General features: G+C 38.6%; 1 protein-coding gene across 2 annotated transcripts in view; it reads left to right on the top strand.

Annotated features, from left to right (window-relative positions):
- The window catches only part of ERBB2 (erb-b2 receptor tyrosine kinase 2), a 64514-nt gene that overhangs the window by 22737 nt on the left and 17320 nt on the right, over positions 1–24457 (top strand). For both annotated transcript variants that reach the window (XM_083377246.1, XM_083377245.1), the window contains exons 2-15: positions 3632–3783; positions 7825–8011; positions 9293–9427; positions 10914–10985; positions 11865–11980; positions 12659–12800; positions 13035–13151; positions 13579–13705; positions 15657–15730; positions 15936–16026; positions 17005–17204; positions 18546–18678; positions 19964–20054; positions 20743–20903. In XM_083377246.1, the coding sequence (XP_083233372.1) occupies positions 3632–3783; positions 7825–8011; positions 9293–9427; positions 10914–10985; positions 11865–11980; positions 12659–12800; positions 13035–13151; positions 13579–13705; positions 15657–15730; positions 15936–16026; positions 17005–17204; positions 18546–18678; positions 19964–20054; positions 20743–20903 (1798 nt within the window). The remainder of the gene's footprint in view (positions 1–3631; positions 3784–7824; positions 8012–9292; positions 9428–10913; positions 10986–11864; positions 11981–12658; positions 12801–13034; positions 13152–13578; positions 13706–15656; positions 15731–15935; positions 16027–17004; positions 17205–18545; positions 18679–19963; positions 20055–20742; positions 20904–24457) is intronic.

Genomic DNA, 24457 nt, shown 5'->3' with positions numbered 1-24457 from the left:
GCCACTCTTGATGTTATGACCATTGCAGTGTCCCTGTGTTCACACAATCAAAATTCAGGTCCTTGGCAACAGTGGTTGCAGCATCTTGGAGGGGGGGGTGTCACATGATTGCCATTTGCAACATTCCCAGATGACTTCCAACAAGCCAAATTAATGGGGAGGCCAGATTTACTTAACAACCATGCGCTTCACTTAACGATTGCAGTGATTCGCTTAATGACTATGGCCAAAAGTTGCAAAATCTGGAATAGACGTTTGATCACAATTGTGGTTGTAAGAAAGGACCAACCATGAGAAGAAAAGCTTTTTTTTATGCTATAAAGTCTAAAAACAGGCTTGGGCTGCTTCAGCAGTAGACTGTTGATGAGGATTTTTGCTGTTGTTTTTACTTAATGCATTTATTGATGTAGGTGATGGGAATGCTTGAAATGAGTTGATTGGAGATATGAATATTTGGGTACTTTTGTATCTAGATAATGCTATGTTGTTTGCCTAAGAATCCTAGTAATTTACAGCAAAGATTAAATTTTGTGATGCAATGAAGTGAATGGATCTGAAAATTAATATGTTGCAAGCAATTGAATTTGACAGGGAGAATAAAATAAGTTATTGCAAATAAAATATACACAGCAGAAAATTATAGTAAGTAGATGATTTATTTATAGTGAAATCTTGATTTTACTTAGCCATTTTAATAGACTTGGAATCAGCAACCACTTTTCCATTAGGTTATCCCCCTCAGAGGCGATGTCAAAAGTAATCTGGACAAGACAGTTTTATTTATTCAGACTTAATTATACAACATCCATTGTGATTTATGTAATTCGTGTAACGGTGAAAAATAAGGCAATTGCACAATTTGCACATATTAACACTAGATTGTACTTCCATGTTTAATATATAATAAATACTTTCTCCCCATAAATGTTTTTTTAAACTAAAAATGACTGTATCTTGGAAGTGTATTTATAAATTATGGGGAAATGAATGGAGAAATCTTAAGATATAGTGGGTGGAACTCTGTTGCATCAAATTAACACTTGTAAAAGAAAAAAATGGCTGTGTATAAAAATGTTTTTGTTATATGGAAATGAGTGTTAGATATTATCAAGAGAAATAAAAAAACTTGAAACTGGGAATGAGTTAATTAAGAAATGTGGGAGGTAGAATGAAAAGAGATGGGGTCAAGAAGGAATGGGTGCTTAATACAAAAATTAATGATCAGTCTGAAGGAAACAAATCAAAGTAGCTTGTCTGACTTCCCAGCATACTGTGTCTGATAAAACAAGATTTGGAATCAAATCAATCCATTTCTAATAGAAAATCACAGCAAAATATATTTCGAAATAAGCAGATCTTTAAAAAAAATGCCTTTTAAAATTCAGTCCTTCAAAATCAATATGTTTCAAATCCCCTGCTGAGAAATGAGGATTTGTGTCTCAGACAGAGCAGCTGGGAGGAATTATTACAGGAAATCAATAGGAAGTTATTGAAATGAACCATCAAGTTAAATTGAGTTCATTATATTTCCTAAAGAAACAGTTACTGTACAACTGTTTTATTGCATGTCGTGAATCTGGGGGAGGATTATATTGAGGCATGGAATTATACTTGGGAACATGTAGGCCGATTTTGGTTATGTTTTCAATAATTGGATAGTGACACAGGAAGTGTTGGTTTTTTTTAAAAGGATCTGAGAAGTTCCTGCTTGGCTTGGAAAGGCTTGGATGGATACCAGAGTTCCACAATTGAATTGCACATTGAATTCCAGAAACCAAAAACCCCACTTCCACCCACATTTATTTCAAAGCAGTTTATTATATTGCCATCCTGCTCTGCATTTTTCAATCTTTTCAGAATGGCATGCAATGAAAGAGGGTAATGACCTCTTGGATTTCTGAGTCTCAACTGCTAAAAGCCACATTCCATTTTTTCCAGGAAAAATACATTTTAATTATACATAGTAGGAAAAGCTGCATGCTATAAGGAATAGCAAAAGTTAGTTTCCTAACCCAGACAAGCCATTTCCATGCACGTACGTTCTCATATTTTCCTTATTTTGAAAAACAGGTATTTTAGCAGTTGGCAGCATATAAAGTTAATATTTTCATATTCACTCATTATAACAAATGAGTAACCTAAATATGAGCTGGAAACCCAGCTATTGTAATTCGGTATTGCGTGAGGTAATACAGAGCCTTACTGTAGGTTGTTCAACAAATTATATTTAAAATCTTTGCTTGCACAATATGTGACTTGAGTCAATATTGATGTTACTTCTGCTAAAAAAACTTGTAGGGCTGTTTATGTTGGTTTTAATATGCTTTAGTCAGGCCCTCATAATGGAACTCAGGAGCCTGTACACACTAGACAATTTTTTTTTTGAACCTCAGAGAGTTTGAGAATTACCCCACTTTCTTTAGGCTCATCATGGGAGTCCTAGGAATTAGGAATTTACTTAAAAAAAGAAAAATAGATAAGATTCTCAAGATATTCTTTGCTCAGTGATTGTTTAGAAATGATAATATATATGGAGTGCTTGGCTTGTATGCATTTTAAACTTTTTATTTTACAGTTTGAAATTAAAATTTTAAACCCCATCAACTTAATTCAGATTTCCCAAAATGAACCCATATATCTTGCGAAGGTTTAGTCCTAAGAAAGCATAATCCATGTCCATATGGTGCACTGGCATCACTCTCATTTATTCTCCTACTAGTGTTGTCTTGGACAACTGAATTGATTTTCTTCTACTTTTGTCACCCCAAACCTCCAACTGAAAATCTCTGTGGTGTGACTTGGAATGACAAAGCTGGATCTGTGGGGCTTGGAGTCTGCAACTTTCCTGTTGGCAGGAAAGGGCTCCAATTCCTGCCTTCTGCAGTTAACGGTGACTTTGGAGTTCCATAGTTCCTTTCCATTGGATTTCAGAGCTAGATTATTTTCTCTTTGTCTCTTATGGAACTAATGCAAGAAGCCAAGGACATTGCAATGGGAGAGAGCAGGGATCACAGGCCAGTTTCTTGTGTTTGCTTATTAGTTGGCTGATGGGAGCTGGGGCTGGTCAGGGATATGCCCATAATAGTTGTGTTAACTAATTGATTATTATGAGGAATTTGAGAGTCTTTGGAAGTTGCAGCTGTGATCAAAGCAAGCAGGTATATTTCACTTACCAATTAGATCAGACATGTCAAACACAAGGCCCGGGGGCCGGATCCGGCCCGCAAAGTGGTTTCATGCGGCCCGCAAAGCCATCCTGCAAACAGTGAGGGAACGGCCCCCTCTGCCTTGGCTCTGGCACAGAGACCCTCCTTCTGCCAGAGACCCTCAGATCTGTCCCACTCCTGCCCAGGCCCCCATAGACACCCTTGATGCGAATGATGTAGAGCTGGCCACGCCCACCCAGTAGGCCATACGCACTCTAGCCACGCCCACCCAGTAGGCCATGCCCACCCAGACCACACCCACCCGGTAGGCCACACCCACCCAGACCACACCCACCCGGCACCCTAAGGGCAACCGCAATGCTGATGCGGCCCTCAGTGAAATTGAGTTTGACACCCCTGAATTAGATGAAGCTCCTATTGAGAGGAGCTTTGTGGTAATGCCTCCTTTTTTTTCCTCTTCTCAGTATGCACAGGGACAGATATGAAACTGCAGCAACCCTCCAGTCCAGAAAACCATCCAGACACCCTCCGTTGGCTCTATGAACACTGTCAGGTTGTGCAGGGCAATCTGGAGATCACATACCTACCAGCAGATGTGGATACATCCTTTCTCAAAGTAGGTACAGTATAGTGTGAAAAATGATAGTGTTTCCAAACTTCTTTGTTTTAGCAAAGATATTATTTTGGATCCTGAGAATTTGAATTTGATTGCTTATGCTGGGTTCAGACTTCATATTAAAGTAGTCCATAAGCTAGTCTAGTCTCTGTGATATGCTAAGCAATAATGAAATTTGTTATTCAATATTAGTTAGAAATTAAATTAGGCAAATCATTGTTAAACAAAACATGCCGAAGCATAATATGTGAACCTAGTCTTTGTGTCAAACTCTAAATTACAGTTTACAAACCAGAAAAGATAGCTTTAAGTAACACCTACAAGCTTCATGGATCCCCTTCATGGATTACTGCCTTGTCGTGGCCCCTTCATGGATTACTGCCTTGTCGTGGCGAAGGGGCTTGCGTAATTCAATGAAGCTATGAGCTATGCCGTGCAGGGCCACCCAAGACGGACAGGTCATAGCAGAGAGTTCTGACAAAACGTGATCCACTGGAGAAGGAAATGGCAACCCACTCCAGTATCTTTGCCATGAAAACCCTATGGACAGTACCAAAAGGCAAAACAGTAGTACACCTGATGGTCATCTGAATTAAATTCACCCATTCCTGTCCATTTTAGTTCGCTGATACCTATGATGTCGATGTTCAGTCCTGTCATCTCTTGTTTGACCACGTCCAGCTTTCCTTGATTCATGGATCTTACATTCCAGGTTTCTATGGGCAAGAATCCTTCAGAAGAAATGGAGTAGCCTTCATAGTCAATAAAAGAGTAGGAAAAGCAATACTGGGATACAATCCTCAAAATGACAGAATGATCTCAGTTCGAATCCAAGGCAAACCATTCAATATCACAGTAGTCCAAGTCTATGCCCCAACCACCAGTGCTGAAGAGGATGAAATTGACCAGTTCTATGAAGCACTACAGCACCTTATAGAACTAACACCAAAAAATGATGTTCTTATCATCATGGGGGATTGGAATGCTAAAGTAGGAAGCCAAAAGATAACTGGAATAACAGGCAAGTTTGGCCTTGGAGTGCAAAATGAAGCAGGGCACAGGCTGATAGAATTCTGTCAAGAGAATACGATGGTCATAGCAAACACTCTTTTCCAACAACCCAAGAGACGGCTCTACACATGGACATCACCAGATGGTCAACACAGAAATCAGATTGACTATATGCTCTGCAGCCAAAGATGGAGAAGCTCTATACAGTCAGTAAAAACAAGACCAGGAGCTGACTGTGGCTCAGACCATGAGCTTCTCCTTGCAAAGTTTAGGCTTAAACTGAAGAAAGTAGGGAAAAGCACTAGGCCAGTCAGGTATGAATTAAATCATATCCCTGTTGAATATACAGTAGAGGTGACAAATAGATTTAAGGAATTAGATCTGATAGACAGAGTGCCTGAAGAACTATGGACAGAGGTTCGCGACATTGTACAACAGGTAGCAACCAAAACCATCCCAAAGAAAAAGAAATGCAAGAAAGCAAAATGGCTGTCTGAGGAAGCTTTGCAAATAGCTGAGGAAAGGAGGGAAGCGAAAGGCAAGGGAGAAAAAGAAAGATACACCCAATTGAATGCAGAATTCCAGAGAATAGCTAGAAGAGATAAGAATGCCTTCTTAAATGAACAGTGCAAAGAAATAGAAGAAAACAATAGAATAGGGAGGACCAGAGATCTTTTCAAGAAAATTGGAGAAATGAAGGGAACGTTTAATGCAAAAATGGGCATGATAAAGGACCAAAATGGCAGGGACCTAACAGAGGCAGAAGAGATTAAGAAGAGGTGGCAAAATTACACAGAAGAACTATACAAGAATGAGCTTAACGTCCCTGATAATCACAATGAGGTGGTCACTGACCTCGAGCCAGACATCCTAGAATGTGAAGTGAAGTGGGCCTTAGAAAAGCTGAGCAACAACAAAGCTAGTGGAGGTGACAGTATTCCAGCTGAGCTATTCAAAATCTTAAAAGACAATGCAGTAAAAGTGCTACACTCAATTTGCCAGCAAATTTGGAAAACTCAACAGTGGCCACAGGATTGGAAAAGATCAGTTTACATTCCAATTCCTAAGAAAGGCAGTGCCAAAGAATGTTCAAACTATCGCACCATTGCACTCATTTCTCATGCTAGTAAAGTCATGCTTAAAATCCTACAAGCTAGACTTCAGCAGTATGTGGATCGAGAACTACCAGAAGTGCAGGCAGGATTTCGAAGAGGCAGAGGAACTAGAGATCAAATTGCCAACATACGCTGGATCATGGAGAAAGCTAGGGAGTTCCAGAAAAACATCTACTTCTGCTTCATTGACTATGCTAAAGCCTTTGATTGTGTGGATCATAACAAACTGTGGCAAGTTCTTAAAGAGATGGGAGTACCAGACCATCTTATTGGTCTCTTGAGAAACCTATATGCGGGTCAAGAAGCAACAGTGAGAACTGGACACGGAACCACTGATTGGTTCAAAATTGGGAAAGGAGTCCGGCAAGGCTGTATACTGTCGCCCTGCCTATTTAACTTATATGCAGAGCACATCATGAGAAAGGCAGGGCTAGATGAATCAAAAGTTGGAATTAAGATTGCCGGAAGAAATATCAACAACCTAAGATACGCAGATGATACCACTCTAATGGCAGAAAGTGAAGAAGAACTAAAGAGCCTCTTGTTGCAGGTGAAGAAGGAGAGTGCAAAACTTGGGTTGAAACTTAACATTAAGAAAACCAAGATCATGGCATCTGGCCCTCTCAATTCCTGGCAAATAGATGGGGAAGAAATGGAGGTAGTGACAGATTTTATTTTCCTGGGCTCCAAGATCACTGCAGATGGGGACTGTAGCCAAGAAATTAAAAGACGCTTGCTCCTGGGGAGGAAAGCCATGGCAAATCTAGACAGCACACTAAAAAGCAGAGACATCACCCTGTCAACAAAAGTGCGTATAGTCAAGGCTATGGTCTTTCCAGTTGCAATGTATGGTAGTGAAAGTTGGACCATAAGAAAGGCTGAGCGCCAAAGAATTGAGGCCTTTGAACTGTGGTGCTGGAGAAGACTCCTGCGAGTCCATTGGACTGCAAGGCGATCAAACCGGTCAGTCCTAGAGGAGATCAATCCTGACTGCTCTTTAGAAGGCCAGATCCTGAAGCTAAAACTCAAGTACTTTGGCCACCTAATGAGAAGGAAGGACTCCCTGGAGAAGAGCCTAATGCTGGGGAAGATCGAGGGCAATAGAAGAAGGGGACGACAGAGAATGAGGTGGCTGGATGGAGTCACTGAAGCAGTAGGCGTGAGCTTAAATGGACTCCAGAAGATGGTAGAGGACAGGAAGGCCTGGAGGAATGTTGTCCATAGGGTCGCGATGGGTCGGACACGACTTCGCAGCTAACAACAACAAGCTTAGAGTAAAAAGAGTATCTGGAAACAAAGATATTGACCGGTATAGGTAAAAGGTGAATGAAACATGTAAATATGAATCATCTACCACTTTTTCACTATATGCACTAATCATGAATGTACGTATTAAACTCATTATTTACATTAACCATGGTTTTATCAATAAGCCACAGTTTTATCAATATGTCTGATTCCTTCATAACCCACAATCTTAATGGTTAGGGGTTGGTATCATGTCGAGCCTTACTCAAAATATATTTTAGGGCTTACTGCACTAAGCCCAAATACAGTGCAGTAAGCCCAAATATGTAAGGCTCAACATGTTCCCCAAACCTAGCTATTGCCATTTACAAATTGTGGGTTATGAAGAAATAACTGTATGTTGTAGACATAGAACAGTGTAACTGCAAGCTTTCTGTTCTCTGTGTGCAATATACTGTGGTTTGGCTCAGGGAAGATTTGGGTCTGTTGGGTCAAGGAATGTGGTCTTCCAGCTATTGCAGTTAAGTTTTCATCTGACCCTGCCAGTATAGTAGAGTTCAAGGAGGGTATTATAGCCCATCAGCTCTGGATGACCATAATTCCATCACGTTCAAATCCAAGAGTCATGAAACTTTTCTTATTTCATTTGTTTTTCTCTGCTTCTCAGGACATCAGAGAAGTCCAGGGCTATGTGTTAATAGCCAAGAATCACATGCGCCATTTGCACCTGAACAGCCTCTTGATCATTCGTGGGACCCAGCTCTATGAGGAGAAGTATGCACTGGCTGTCCTAGACAATGCTGATTCCAGTGGAGATGTGGGGCTGCAGGAACTGGGCATGTTGAAACTAACAGGTGTGTTAAGATGGGCTGGGTAATTTCTCAGAAAGAAGGTAACAGATATGCAGGAGACAGTGTTGGAAGCTATGCACTCTGGGTTGGATCCAGACAAAATTATCTGCATTTAAAACATAAAGGCAGGGAGCACTGTTGGTGGATTGCTTAGCAGGATGTAGAACTGGAATCTTTGATGGACTCTAACAAATCAAAGATTCCAGTTCACCTATGCTTAATAAGCCACAACTGGTGTAAATATTCCTATTGTTAGGAGAAGCCAAAAGTCATTACTATTTCTGTGCTAATGAGCCCTAAAGTATCCTGCAATGTTTATTTATTAATATTTTATGAAGCTGCCACTATTAAAAAAAATAGCTTTAGGAGCAACTCCAGTTCTGTAAAAATAATATAGTATTTTTGCTCGGCAGCTGAAACCATTTATATTTGACTTGGCTCTAAAAAAAATCACACTAAAGCTATTATTTCCATTTAAAACCCTGTGGGAAAGTTGTATTCCTAATTGTAGAAATAAGAGGTGTTCAAATCTTCTCAAATCTGTAAAGTTAACCCAAATCCCAAAGCCCAGACTGATATCAGAATGATTGTTCTGACTTGCAGGGACTGTCCTGAATTCAGAATGCTTCTAGACTTGCTGGAACACTCTATTTGAGCTCCAAATGATGTGCTTAGAATTTGAAATAATGTGAATTTCCTCACCGCTAGAAGACTTGACGAATGTATTTCTTAGTGCCCAAACCCATACCAACAAGTTTTAGCAGCTCCATCACTCCAAACTGTTCCATGGTTCTGTTTAGAATGAATTCATTGCACAAAGTATGAACAAAAATTTTGTTGCTGGTGTAGTGATTGATTGATGGTTTGAGCCTATATCCCAACACAAACATAATGCCCTTGAAGAGTTAGAAGATTTAGCATCCTATTTCAACCTGAACTATAAGGTATGGTGTTTGTTGCTTGAATCTTGCTTGTGCCATGAACTTGACATTGCTTGTGCCATGAAATTACAAGTATGCCTTAGGCATACTTTCCTCAGCATAGATATTTTGCAATCATAATGTGCCAAACTCTCAGCTGGTAGTTAGCTCTACCTCGAGCTAACTTTAGGAAGTGTAATACAGTTTTATCCACAGCTTATAATACAGATCCAGCTCAGTTGTGACAACAGATTGAACTTTCTAGTAGACTGAATATGTGGTTTTAAAATAATGAACAAAAACAGACTGTTAATGCATTTCCCTTTGCTATCCCTTCCGAAAATTTCCTCCTGTTTGCTTTCAGAGATCTTAAAAGGTAGTGTGATTATAGAGAGGAACCCCCAGCTGTGCTTCCAGGAGACCATACATTGGGAAGCTATCTTCCATAAATATAACTGGCAAAACTATACTGAGATCAGCAGCCATCGCCGTAGGAACTGTAAGCATAATTGGTTAAGCTCTGGGCTTCAGGGAAATTATGTGCAGAAGTAAATCCTTATTTTTAATGATGCTAGGGAATTATTTCCTATCTACTTGTTTCTTCTGAGTAAAGTTCGAAATTTTGGTTTTTCATTGGTGCCGTTTTATTCTGTGGTAAAAATAATAAGTTTAAATGAATTTCATAGCTTCCGTTAGTAATACAGGTCGGATTATGTTTCCTCTTATGTGAGGCTAATTCTGAAGTTCCTGAATATCATATCTCTGCTTGTAGTTTTTGTCATTTGTACATGTAGCATGCCCATAATAACTGGAATAGCAAATAGAACAAATATTTATAAATCCTGCACTTTATCCCTGCACTTGATTATTCTTTCCTCATTTTATGCTTCCCTATAAGCCTTTCTACAATCTGTGGAAGTTGAATGAATGAACCATATTCTTTTATTACCAGCTTCCAGGTAGTGCTTGGCTTGCAACAGCAACTACGACTGGAATTGCTGTCTGTAAGTGATGCAGTCATAAAGTGTGTTGTTACATGACCATGTCACTTAGCAATGGCAATTCCAGTAAACCCGGTTGCCCTGTTAAGTGAGGACTGCTTGGCTCATTAAGAGAGAATATCATGTGACTGTGATTTTCTGCCGGTTTCCCCACTGTCTTTGTGGGAAACTAGCAGAGAATGTCATGACCATGTGACTGCGGGGACACTGTGACACCAGAACTGTGAGGAATCATTAAAAGCATCATTTGTTAAGTGCTGTTGTAACTTTGAATGGTTGCTAAACAAATGATTGTTAACCCAAGGACTACCTCTATTTCCCTTCCTATTTCTCTACAGTATGTCCACAGTTCATCTATTCAAAATGTTAGAATGAAAACCAACTCCACCATCAGCATTCTAGGAATTCCCCACTTCTGTCCTGGCTGATGTCATTTTGTTGTCCTAATAAACCAGTGTGCAGTATCTTAAGTTTTTAGATATTAGAGAGCTGTCTGGATTCTATTCCCAAATTGTGAAGTTCACATGATGAAAAGCCAAATTCTGCATTCAGTGTTACATAAGCAAATTTAAATAGTTTTGTATAATGCCTTCTACAATATTTTCTTCTTTGTGTGATACTTTTTGGTTTATTCACAAGGAACAGTGGAGTTCTGCTCTTCTCCATCAACAGACATATTCAGCTGTCTCTGTCATTTGAGACTTCAGTAAATGTGTCTTACACACACCGTGCTTGCTATTATAAACATAAGGGCTAGAAACTTAGTTTAAAAAATGAAGGCAGATATTCTTAGGAAGCTGAATCCAGTACAACTGCATTCTGTTTCCTGGCAAAATTACAACATACACAACTCTTTGCCAAGTTCATTTTTGCTGTCCTCCCAGCTGAGCACATCTGGTATCTCACAATTGTTACCGCTCCAATTTTGCATGTTTCTTCCTCCTAGATGTAAGATTTTAAAAAATCTGTTTTCTTTCCCACTAGGCCCTGACTGCAGCCAAATCTGCCCACATAATAATCACTGCTGGGGAGAAGCCAAAGGGAGCTGTCAAATATGTAAGAAGGAATATCACTGCTTGGAATCTGAGGGGAAAAAATGCAAACTCTCTAATGCCTACAAGGAAATGGCTGGACAAAGTCTATTTTAAAAACCCAGGATCCTACAGCTAAAAAATATAGAACTTGAAATATGTTACTGAATGGATCTTAAAGTGTTAAGGGGCTGTATAGTGCTTGAGTCTAAAGCAAAGATTCAATCCAGTGTAGGAAGACTACTGTCCCTCTGGATAATTGGCTCCGCTGTCAAGTTACTATTAGGAAGGTTTTTCTAAGATTTAAATCTTCTTCTAATATATTAGTGTTCTGTGCTCTGGAATGATAGAGAACAAATCTTGAACAATTTCTGTATGATACCTCTTCAGATAACTAAAGTGTGTTATTATATTCTCCTCTTCTCCACCATCCTTTACTTTCAAGTTAAAACATCCTTGTGCTTCTTATAATCTGTTTCCCAGTCAGCATGTGAATTTGGTAGTCATAACCCCAAGACAGTGGGAGAAAGTTGCATTAGAGGATGAAAGGGTTCCATTATTTTGGGGGAGCTGTGCTTCTACCTAATGCTGTCGTGGCTGCCTTGGAGTTCAGCTTTTCCTATTCTCTCAAATTATTTTCCCTCTAGTCAAAGCTTCCTGATCTGTTCTAGCTGTCCCTGATTGTCCCTAATAACCTGAGGGCCAGTGCTGCTCAGCCTGTGGTTTCCTACAGTAGGTCTCAGCAGCAGATCTCTCTAGTCTCTTTCGTCCTCCAGTTGCTTCTGGCTCAAGTTAATACTGGACTGAAGTTCTTTCTTCCTGCAAGGTATCCGAGAACAGGGACCTCCACTTGTGTGGGAGATAGGTAGAATGACTGGTTTCTTCATTTTTGGCTCTCCGACAGTGACAAGTACAATCTGTGCTAGCAGCTGCCCGAGGTGCAAAGGAAGACACCCAACAGACTGTTGCCATGAGCAGTGTGCAGCAGGCTGCACAGGACCCAAACATTCAGATTGCCTGGTGAGTGGAGAATCTTTTTGAAGGCTTTCCCCCCAGCCTTGAGATGTCTACTTCATTGAACAGATTGCAACTTTCTGATTGCAGCAGAAAGGAGCTAAACTTAATCTCCCGTAGCATATGGCTAAACACATCTGGAAAACTGTTGGATAGATTGGCTTTGGCCATAAGAGTATGGATCCAACAGTGGAGTTCTAGCCAGAAAACGTTAGAATTACATTCACTGACTTAAAAGCCCGTACTGTGAGAAAATATGTTGAGTTCTCCCTTTGTTCTTCACTTATTGGCTGGATTCCTATATTATACTAAATCAATGGTGTTAGGATTGGAGAAGCTTAAGTTGAAGCCTCCTCAACCAATGGGGAGATTGACTATGGACCAGTCCATCTTAGTCCATCCTCATAGAGTGCAGTGTGCTGTGTTTGCATATTGTCAATAAAGCAGCTGTTACAAAGATACAATAATATTTGGATGCTTCCTTTGGCAAGCAAAGTTTAGAGTATTTCTGCTAACTAGATCAATGTTAAAATAATATTTGTATTAATGTGCTATTGAAATGGGTCTTGCTGTCTTTACCTGATGCAAATAAATGAATAGGGCAGGACATCTCCTATACTGTTCCTTGAATTTTGCCTCCTGTCCTTTTGTTTTTTTAAGTGCTTCTTCCTTCCGTTTTTCCAGGCCTGCCTACACTTCAACCACAGTGGCATATGTGAACTGCACTGTCCACCTTTAATGAATTACAATCCAGATAGTTTTGAAATTATGCACAACCCAAATGGACGCTACACTTTTGGAGCAACTTGTGTCCCTCATTGTCCTTGTAAGCCTCTATTTATGGATGAGTCTGCTTGGGGAGAGGGACAGATAGTTGGGTTGTAGATACTTCCAATCACTTTCAACCATTTGATATACCGGTATGTGGGATTCCTCACTTCTTTTGGAGCATTCAGACTCATACAGTTATCAAGATGAATTATAACCTTACTTTTTTCTTGACCTGCTAACTTTCTGCGCACTGAGTTTTTAAAAATGGTTTTCCCATATCTCATGACAGATAATTACTTGGCGGCAGAGGTAGGCTCTTGCACTTTGGTGTGCCCCCAGAACAGTCAAGAAGTAAGCATGGGTGCCATGCAGAAATGTGAGAAATGTGACAGTTCCTGCCCAGAAGGTAAGAAGCGTAAAAAGATTCTCCATTTTCCTGGACTCAGCAAAATGGTATCTATCTGGATTTTCCTCAACTTTCTATCTTGACAGAGCCATGGAAATAATGTATGGGTTTGGCCTTTATGCTTGTTCAACTCCAGGCACCTTGGCTTGGTTGTAAATTTCTTATCTCCATGTGTGGCATTTACTCTTATTGTACTGGAGTTTGGTCATCTCAGTCATTTGCTACTGTCTGTGGAATGCAGAGGATTCACTTTCATATTGTTATGCCTCCACAAAAGGCCAATCTACCTGTTCTTCACTGGTGGTAAAATTCAGAAGTTCACAGCTTAAATTGTGCCCTACACTGTTGGTTTAATATGATGTGTAGCTAAATATATGCATCCTTTTTATGCTTTAGTTAATTCTACACCACCTTCTCTCTATTTTAGTCTGCTATGGTTTAGGTATGGATTTCCTGAAAGGCGTTCGTGCTGTCAATGCCTCTAACATCCACCACTTTACTGGCTGTACCAAGATCTTTGGCAGTTTAGCCTTTCTGAAAGAGACCTTTGCAGGGTAGGTAACCAAGTCTTAGAGTCAGAAAGCTATATCAGTTTTTGGGATGCATTTGTGTAGCTGTTGTGGGTAATACATCCCAGCTTATACACTTGGAAGCTTCTGAGCAAGTAAATTATTGCACAAAAGCTGCAATTAAGCTTTGTTACTTTTAAAAGACAGGACCTATTGTTTGTAGGTTAGCTTTTCAAACCATAAATAACCAGACAGAGTTTAAATTAGAAGCTTATTTCACAATTCAGCATCTTTAGAAAGCTTTTATTTTTAATGATATTAACTTGTAGGACTAGAGAAATAAGGATCACACTATTTTAATCACTGAGCAATTTTGTTTTGAAGGCCTAAAAGTTTAAGCTGTCTCTAATTCTCCAGAAATGAAGTTTGTAAGAAAAAGGAAATGGGGCATGGTGTTGAGGAGAGAAAGAACTACATTAATACTCAGTTCTGAAACAGAACTCCTAATCTCTATTGTGAGGCTACTATGGGACAGGAGAATAATGCTGCCAGTGAAATTTGTGGTGTGAAGAGGAAAAATCATTTGTTGGCCTAATATAAAAGCTTTTATGCATGTTAACAATTTTGATGGGGGAAGCTTCTAAACCACAGGTGTCAAAGTTGGGACATCATGTGATGTGTCGCGACGTATCATGACTTTTTTCCGATTGCTGGCAATGGGGTGGGCATGGTTTTGGCATGACACATCGAGCCTGTGGGCCGGCAGTTTGACACCCCTGTTCTAAACTGAGAAACCTTGGTATTTCTTAAAATAAACATTTTTAAGTAATACTAAGGTGTTTGAGGTTTGAGGCTGGGTAACCTGAATACATTCCAGCTCCTATTTGCCAGTTCAAAGGTGAGAAGGCTTAAGGAACTAGTGTCTATAGCCTAAGAAATGGTGAATGGGATTTGGATCCAAGCTTGGATAAATCTGCATATTTCTCATTATTGTTGAATTGAAAGGGTGACAATTTTATAAGGAAATCAGAGCTTGAACTATGAAAGCCTTGTAATATGATTTGTCCTTAGAAACATATTTCATGATGGCATGATATATTGTTACTTTTGAATGGAAAGGTAGAATCACCTATAACAACAGAAAAATTAAGTCATCTGGGAAGTACTATAGCAGGTATAGGTGACTTCTAGGATTCATATTGAAGCCCTTTCTTGCAGTAGTTGCAAATTAGCAAAGCTGCTATCTGGCAGCATAGCTTTCTTACAGTCTTATAAAAAAGTGTGGTTCTCAACCTCTAACAGGCTTACCACAACAAAACAACAACAGCATCAACTCCCAATATGAGGAGACAAAAATTATTAGTCCTACTTTCTAAAGTGACAGCTTTATGCCATTCATTTGTTCACTCATTTAACTTGTATGATTACTCAACTCATACTCTCGGAAGTATATAAACACATTTAAACCAGTTGCGGACCAATCACAAAATATTATCAAAATAGCAGAAGAAATTGGCAACCAGATACACTAACCAACATATCTCTGTGCTTCCTAGAAAGGGGATATCTCATTACTCTGGCCCAAGGAAACAACCAGACCTTAAGACCCTTACAGAACATTGTAGGCTTGGAGTCATCTGGATCTTAAGCAGAAACTGTTTGGCAGGACAGAATACAGTTCCCAATCATGACACTCACCGTGGCCTGTAGCCCACCAAAATATTCTTTTGAAAACAAGAACTTTGGGTACAAAAAGTTGGACATGTGTTTTTACATTTCCTTGTTTCTATATCCTTGGTGAATTTTTTCTGGATAAGATGGTCTTCTAATTCTCCTAAAAGTGACATGTGAAAGTGTGCGATATTTTGACATCATTTCAACCAATTCAAGCAAAGATAGTGTTGACCATTAGAATAACCAGGGCGAGGGACATTTTAGATGTGTGCTTATGAGCACTTAAGTTTCACTCCAAGCTGTTCCTTCTTTTTCTGTTTAGAGATCCTGCCACCAATACCCCACCCCTACAACCTGAACAGCTTGAAGTCTTTGTGCACCTGAAAGATTTAACAGGTATGTACAAGGAGATTTCATGATAGTTCGAGGCCTTGTGATAAGGGCAGTGTACCAGTCCTTGTCATCAATATCAGCATATCCACTTAGTCACTACCTCTCTGATCAAAATATCGCTCCTCTGTAATGAGGCCAACATCAATCCTTTAAAAAAAGTAGCAATCTCAGTTCTCTATTGAATGGACCTCCATTGGTGTTTTCTCAGGCTTTCTATACATTGAATCCTGGCCAGAGACTCTCTTGGATCTGAGCCCTTTCCAGAACCTTCAGGTGATCCGAGGGCGGGCACTTTACAAGTAAGTTGTCTCAAGTGTTTTAACGAGGGTGAGATCTGTGTTGTCAATGGAAAAGTCCATATCTGAGCAATTGTCAAGGGTTCTTTTTTGTAATCAATTACCCAGATTTATTTGACCAAAGTACTGGAAATTTTGACCAAAGTACTGGACAATTGGTTAGGTTTTGTATCTTCACTTAATGGCTAGGGCAGGGGTCGGCAACCTTGGCTCTTTTATGACTCGCGGACTTCAACTCCCAGAATTCCTGAGCCAGCTATGCTGGCTCAGGAATTCTGGGAATTGAAGTCCGCGAGTCATAAAAGAGCCAAGGTTGCCGACCCATGGGCTAGGGGAAGAGGGAAACTTCTATTATAACAAAGAAAGCTTACAAATAAAAGAAAAAGACATTTAAATTATAAATGCCCACAACTATTACAGAATAATAAAACTATTTTCTCTAAGCTTTTTGTAGGTAGTCCTAAACCTCTGACCACAATTGAGCCCAAAATTTATGTTGTTAAATGAGAAATTAGTTAAGTGAATTTTGCCCCATTTTATGATTTTTCTCACCACATTTGTTAAGTGAATCAGTGCAGTTCTTAAATTAGAACTGAATCTGGTTTCCCCGTTGACTTTACTTATCAGAAGATTGCCAAAGGGGATCACATGACTCTGGGACACCGCAACTGTCATAAACAGAGTCAGTTGTCAAGCATCCAAATATAAATCATGTGGCCATGGGGATGCTGCAATGGTCATAAGTGTGAAAAATGGCCTTTTAAAAGTGTGATTGTAATTTCAAAGGGTCATTAAATGAACTGTTGTAAGTCAAGGACTACCTGTAATTATATTTTTAATCTCTCAGAGAATCAGGAGGACAGTCTATCTACATGACCATATTATCTCTCTAGCTTAGTGGTGTGTATTTAACAGAAGAAATAGCTATTTTGTCATTGGAATTTTGCTCATTTTGACTGGGAAATCTATTTCATGTGGCAGTGGAGCTTATTCGCTAACGCTGCAAAACCTCAACATATCCTCATTGGGCCTGCGTTCACTGCAAGAGATCAGTAGTGGCATGGTCCTCATCCATCACAATCCCAACCTTTGCTTCATCCAAAATGTTCCTTGGGGTGACATCTTCAGAAATCCTCGGCAGAAGCTATTCCAGAATGACAACAATTCACCTGAGCAATGTGGTAAGCATATGTGAAGCCCATTTGCATTAATATGTCTCTTCCCCCCCAAATTCTTTGTATGTATGGAAATGTCCTCTAAACCTGATATTTTAGTGGACAGTTGAAAGGACTTAAATGGGATTCCATATGAGATTTTTCTACAATATTGTTAGGTCAGAGGAAGAAGTTAGAAAGTATAAGCAGATTCTAATGGTAGAACCATGGTAAGATGGGAGGCCAATAAATTTTATAAATCAATAAATAGTGTGATCAGCAAGATAAAACAAGGGAAAAGCAATGGAAACATTTTGAGCAAGGTCTCATGCAGAGATGAAAAAAGTTGTCAATAAATTCTGGTCAAAATATAGTACTAAGCATTTATAATAGTCTTAGGTAACAACAAAGTCCAGAGTAGAAAGCAAAAGGTTACTTACCTTACTTTACTTCTAGCAAAATTCAGAGAGAGAAAGCTAGAAATATTGTCAAAATGCTAGCCAAGGTGAGCTTAGCTGAGTAGTCATAGCAAGGACTGTTTGCAAGGCATACAGCATTTAAGGATAAGCTACTCAGATATTGTTTCAAAGTTGAAGTGAATTCAGGAAAAGGCTTTTGTTCCTTAAGCTTCAGAGTTCTGTTCCAGCACAGCTACTACCAATAAGATTAAATTGTGGTTGTTAAGCTTCATGGAAACAATAGCCTGCTCTGAGTAGGTCACTGTGCTTAAAGCTACCATATCATCCGGCATTTGGTGGTACCGTTTTCATGACTTGGTTGGGATTCTTCAGATTTTGAGTCCAAGGTCAGGATAGTGATTCTGTCCGTACCTCTGATTTGAGGAACAGTGCCCATCAGTTTATTCTCATTCAGCTTTTGCTTGCTTGGGAAGGACAATCCATCTTAGGGGATATGGCAGGAGAGTAGTTTGGGACTTCTTATTCTATTTTAGTGCAATAATTTGGTAGTACAGTATAGAGTGATTTCTCAAAAATGTGCTGGAGGAGGAAAGAAAAGGCATAAAATTAATTTACATATGGGTTCATTTATTCATTCAATTAATATCCTTCCCTTTGTACAGGGGCACAAGGTGGCATACATAGTGCTCACTCTTCCTATTTATCCCCATAAATGCAAGACTGTGTGGTAGGTTGGGCCAAAAGAGTAGCTGGCACAAGTCACTTTATGGCTGAAGATGGATTAGAGTCTGGGTTTCCCCACTCCCATTCCAACACATCAGACACCACACTGGTTCTCATAATTTAGCAGGTGATGCAAGTATGCAGGTTAATTATACTGATTGGTTCCTGAATGTCTATGAATAAAATTATGTGCTCTCCAACCTTCCTTTGCATCTCTTCTCTTTAGATCTCCAAGGCCAAGTTTGCTATTCTCTCTGCTCCCGGGGACATTGCTGGGGACCAGGGAAAAGTCAGTGTGTGTCCTGCAGTGGCTTTCTCCGTGGGAAGGAATGCATTGAGAATTGCAGTGTTCTGGATGGGTATGTGGCAAGGGGAGATGTGATTGGGTGGGGCTTTTCTGAGTCCTTACTAAGAAAATAATAAGGGGGGAGGGTTCGAGGATTTCGAAAGTGTTAAATAGGAAAAAAAAACCTCATCAAGTCTTGTATTTTAATCCTGTCACCAAGTCTAGAAGTATAAGCTGCTCAAAATGAATACAATTGGAATAGCATATTGGTGTTAATAATAAATAAAATCACAATAAAATTTAAGACAGTGTTTGATTTCCCTTATCCTCAAACAAAAAGCAAAAATAATATCCTTAAGTTTCAATAGGTGGCACTGCATAGCTTACTTTGGAAAGCCAAACAGAATTGGTCCTGATTTAGTATTTGGAGAGGAAATTGACTGGAAAATCTAGAGCAAAAAGAAGAAAGCAATAGCAAACTGCTTCATTTTTTATGCTTGGTCAAACTCCAAATAATGATAGGAGTTAAAAAGATGTGGACTAAGTGAGGGACTGAAGGGATTTGTATAATGTCTAAGAGAGAAGGAAGATTATAAGTGTAATTTTTCTGTTAAGAGAAAGTTGGAAGTTGTATTTCATAACTTCAATTTCTTTTTTCTTTGCACTTTTTTTTCTTTAGATCGGTCTTTTATTTCAGGTAAAATTAATATAAATAAATTAAAGGAGCAGTCAATTTTCACTTCATGGCAATTTACAGGTGTCCTCGGACCACAATTGAACCCAGAATTTATGTTGCAAAGTGAGAAATTTGTTAAGTGAGCCCCATTTTACAACTTTTCTTGCCACATTTGTTAAGTGAATCACTGCAGTTGTTATATTAGTAACATGGTTGTTAAGTGAATCTGGTTTCCCCATTGACTTTCCTTGTCAGGAGGTTGCAAAAGGTGATCACATGACCACCGGAACATTGCAACTGTCATAACTATGAACCAGATGTCAAGCATCTGAATGTAAATCACGTGACCAAAGGGATGCTGCAGTGGTCATAAATTTAAAAAATGGTCATTAGTCACTTTTTCCCCACTGCTGTTGTAACTTCAAACGGTCACAAAATGAACTGTCGTAAGTTGAGGACTTTCCATGTACATTAAAGGCACATGGAAGTAACATCGTTCCTCCTTTTTGTCTAAAATACCCATCACCAATCAAATAATTAAATATTTTTAAATCACTCTACCCTGATTATAAGGTTGTTTTTATTCTAATTCAGTAGATTCCAAATTTAAAAAAAACAATTTGAGAAAATAGGAAGTCAAGAAATTGGACTATCTAAACTTTGGCTTGATTGAAATTTCCAGGGATATCCGGGAATATGTCAATGGGACACGGTGCTTTCCATGTCATCCAGAGTGCATGCCCCAAAATGGGACTGAATCTTGCTATGGATCGGTAAGAATGCTGAAATATCTTGAAACTGCAGTCATGTTCAGATATTATATTCTTGTTTCTTTTTCTCATCCATTAGGGTTTTTTTTAAAGCCTTCTGGGATTGGTTCACAGTGAAAAGAATGTAAATATCCAAGTCCTCCTTTCTGGAGACTGGAAACCTAAAATTGATGACCTACAGTTTTTCAGGGACCTTTGATGCAGTCATAGCACTTTTAAGAAAGAAGGCAAACATTCAATAGTACAGACCAAACCATCATAAGTTATATAGGCCAACTGAAGGGAATTTGATTTGGACAACTTCATCTTGAGAGAGTGTTACCCTTGAGATTAACTTGCTTTCTAGCAATTATCTGCAGCGTTACAAAATCTGAGGTATAAACTGTGTCCTTCATATGTAATAAATTGTGTAACCCCTGCTATTTTTCCTGAGGTAACTTTGCAACATACCCTATGACTCCAAATTCCTAGATGCCTATCAAAGAGCTGGTTTTCACTGCTCTGTAGGTTATGTCCATCTAAGGTCATATCAGCAACCCAACAGCTTGTACGATGAAATAACAAGAACATCATTCAATATTGAAACATATTCAGTATCCATTGTATTCATCCATTGTGAAATGGATGAGAGGAGGTTTCTTTCTGTTTTGTGTAATTAAAACTCTTTCACATCATCCTTTCCCCACTTTAGGAGGCAGACCAGTGTATAGCTTGTGCCCATTACAAAGATGGACTCTCCTGCGTGGAACGGTGCCCCAGTGGTGTAAAGCTTGATGGCTCTTTCATACCTGTTTGGAAGTACCCTGATGAGGACAATGTCTGTCAGCTCTGCCCAGTCAACTGTACACTTTCGTGAGTTTGCTGTAGGGTTGAAATCCATGGGTGGGAAGATCATAGAGTGAGATATAGCAGGATTCTGACTATTTTCTGATAAAAGTGGACAGTGTAGTGCAAAAAATGTGATCAGCTTTCAGTCTAAAGACGTTACAAGAACAAATTACATTTTAAAGCAGAGTTTTAAAATGAGACTATTTTTCATTGATAGGCACTTCCCTTTGTTGCTGAAATTGCAACTAATTAGAGTTAATCTTTTTAAAAGATATTCTCCTCCCCTTTTGTTTTCCAGTTTTGGGTCAAGTTATTCAAGCTTGAGTGGAACAGAAAGAGAGGTTTATTTTGTTTTTGCTTTTTATGTTAGTATTTTAAGTTCTAACTTACACAAATGCATAAATGGAATGAGATAGGAGAGGCCTAATTTATTTATTGAGTTGCCTTACTTTTAATTTAATGTGAAGGAATGAGAAGTGGAGAAATCTGCTCTCTTTTCAGTCTGAGATAGCATTGATTATGCTTGTAAATGACCTTTGGATGGCTTGGGACAGGGGTGGTGCAACCATCCTACCCCTCCTGGATCTCAGTGCCTTTTTAAAACATCGACTTTAGTTTACAAATAGAAAAAAAATCTCCACATTTTTAAACTTATGTGAAAATTCTTTTGCTAAGGATTGAAGGAGATTTTTTTTAAAATTTGGAATTAAGCAGCAGGAAGGTGATTAGATTCTGGAAAGTTATAAATGCAATAAGGTGGGGGGGGCAGATTGACTGGAAATAAGATTTTGAAGCTAATTATAAGAATCCTTCCTGTGGTTTGTTTAGAATTCTAATAAAATATATACAATGTAAAATATAAAACTTGGGATATTTTCAGAGATGTGTCTGCATTGAAAGTAGCCCATGTTGAACTGTATAGCACTGTCAAACATGAGCACAGACATGGTTTATGACATTTTGTACTATATCACAAACTTTTATAATAATGTTTATGTACTAAAATAACAGAAGTTATTCCACAGATTTTGAACAAATTAGCTCATTTGAAGTATCATGTTTCAAAAACTGTTGCCCTATGATGCACCATTTTGTCCAGCTAAAAGTTACCAGAATGAGAATTTTAGCAATAAATAGATATGATTACTTTTTCTATAGTTTTTAATGATTTTTTATGATTTGAACTAAATGACAAGGCTTTAAAGATTTCTTTATAGATAAGATGTAACAAGATAATTTTTACTGTATGTTTAGAAAAAATTATAATAAGTTAAAAATGAAGGAAAGTGTTAAACTTGCAAAGGAATTTCTGAAAGGAGATGAAGAGAAAATGATAAGAAACTAATTTGTGGGAGATTATTTGAAGGTATTAAAGATAAAGATTTTCTATATGTTGTTTCAAGTAGCTCTTGATTAAATTTGAATATATATATATATATATATATATATATATATATATATATATATATATATATATATATATATATTCCTTAATCAAACTAAAAATACGAATCCCAGGCATACGAATCTTGTTCTGATACACACACACACACACAAACACAGCAAAAATCCATTAAATACTGTAGCTCTCTCTTTCTCTTTCTCTCTCTCTCTATACATACACACATACTGTTATTTTTGATAACTTAATGGATTTTTCCTAATTAAGATTGAATGATGAAGCTTAGCATTTGCTAATAGATAAAAGATAAAACATGAGTTGCAGAGATTTTTAGTTAAAATGTTAGAAAAATGAGATTATTGAAACTGTACTTGATGAAGAAGTAATTTCTTTATATTATATATTGTTCCTTTGTATTTTTTCCTTCTTTTTTCTCTCTCTGTATTTTTATTTGTATTTTTTATATTTTTCTTAGTTTTGTATTAGTTTATCTTTGTATTTTAAAATTTTAATAAAATCATAAAAATACCATTGAACATGGTATTCATCTGATACCATGTGATTGGCTATTCCATGTTACTGGGACTAGGAGACACTCCGTTTTCCACAGCCAGTTTCATTTGGGGGGGGGAGGAGGGTGAAAGGTCAAAACCTAGGCCCCTAAAATATGAGGTTTCTGAGGGATTAGGTTTCTCTCCTTTTTAACATTTATATGAAGCCTCTGGGAAAAGTCATTCACAGGCACGGGATGTGGTATTATCAATATGTGGTATCATCACTATACATGTTCATTCCTGCCCTGACAGGTTATGTGCTTCTGGTGCTGGAGGTAATGAGGGTCTGGGTGGAGAGGAATTGACTTTGACTCAGCTTTAACAAGACTTAGTGGCTTTACGTTTGCAGCCCTCAGGGTTTGTTGATAAGATACCTTTGACGGGATTGCATTTCCCTGGACTGAATTGATATGTAATTTGAGGATCCTGCTGGGCTCATGATTCCTGGTCAAAGAGCAGGTGGCAGCTATGGCTAGGGGGAATCTTTGCACAGATTTCCTAAATCAGGAGGTCTTACAGTCACTAAGGCCTTGGTCCTTTCCTGTTTGGATTTATTAATTAACCAATCAATCAGTCTAATATATATATATCACCACCCATCTCAGCAAAAAGAATTATTGCAACATGTTCTACATTGGACTGCCCTTGAAGGACCATCTGGAAGCTATAAATGGTCCAGAATGCAGCAGCATGTGCAATGTTGCCTATATCAGTGTTTCTCAACCTGGACCCCTTTAAGATATGTGGTCTTCCACCCCCAGAATTTCTCAGCCAACAAAGCTTTCTGGGAGTTCTTAAAGTCGCCCAGGTTGAGAAACATTGGCCTATGTTATTCCACTTTTGCACAAGCTACACTGGCTTCCAGTTTCTTCTGGGTGCAATTCAAGGTGCTGGTCATTATCTTTAAAGCCCTGTATGGTATGGGATCAAGCTATTAAGATGATTTCTTACTGAGGTTATCTGCTTGTCCTATTAGATAGGATAGGATGGACTCACTAGGTTCTTTCTCTGAAACACTGTCATCTTTATGCTGTGGGACTTAGGAAGCATAGCTTTTCTGAAGCTGCCCCTGCAATATGGAACACATTCACTCCAGCAATCAGTAGGCCTCCACCCACTTAAAACCTGTCTCTTTAACTCAGGCAGTGGGGTGGAGTAGTGGAGCCTGTAGAAAGTTGTTGGAGCATCAGGTTTTTATTTTTTATTTTATGTTTTAATAGTTTTAAATTTTTATTGCTTTGTGTCACTTTAAGAGGGGCAGCCTTACATATCTTTAAAAAAATAAAATATTAAACTGAAAATGAATTGCAGAAAAGGTTAAAGTATAACCAGTTCTGTGTTCTGATAGTTTGTTAATAAGTGAACTTAGAAAATAGTATTTCCTTCCTCTTTAAAATACAGTTTAATCTGGTCTGGTTTATCCTATCACATTTTTGACTCTTGCTGCCTCATACTATTTCAGGTACCAATAAGTTCTTAGTAGGGAGAGTATGAACATTGTGGTGCCCAGGCAAAAACTATAATGAACCTTATAATATGTAAAGGACACACCACAGCAGAAAATTGTTTTGCTTAAGTTAGAACAATTAATCAGTGGAATGGCTTGCCTCCAGAAGCTGTGG

This window comes from Vipera ursinii, assembly GCF_947247035.1.
Source record: "Vipera ursinii genome assembly, chromosome: Z".
NCBI lineage: Eukaryota > Metazoa > Chordata > Lepidosauria > Squamata > Viperidae > Vipera > Vipera ursinii.
This window is presented reverse-complemented; position numbering and strand designations above follow the sequence as displayed.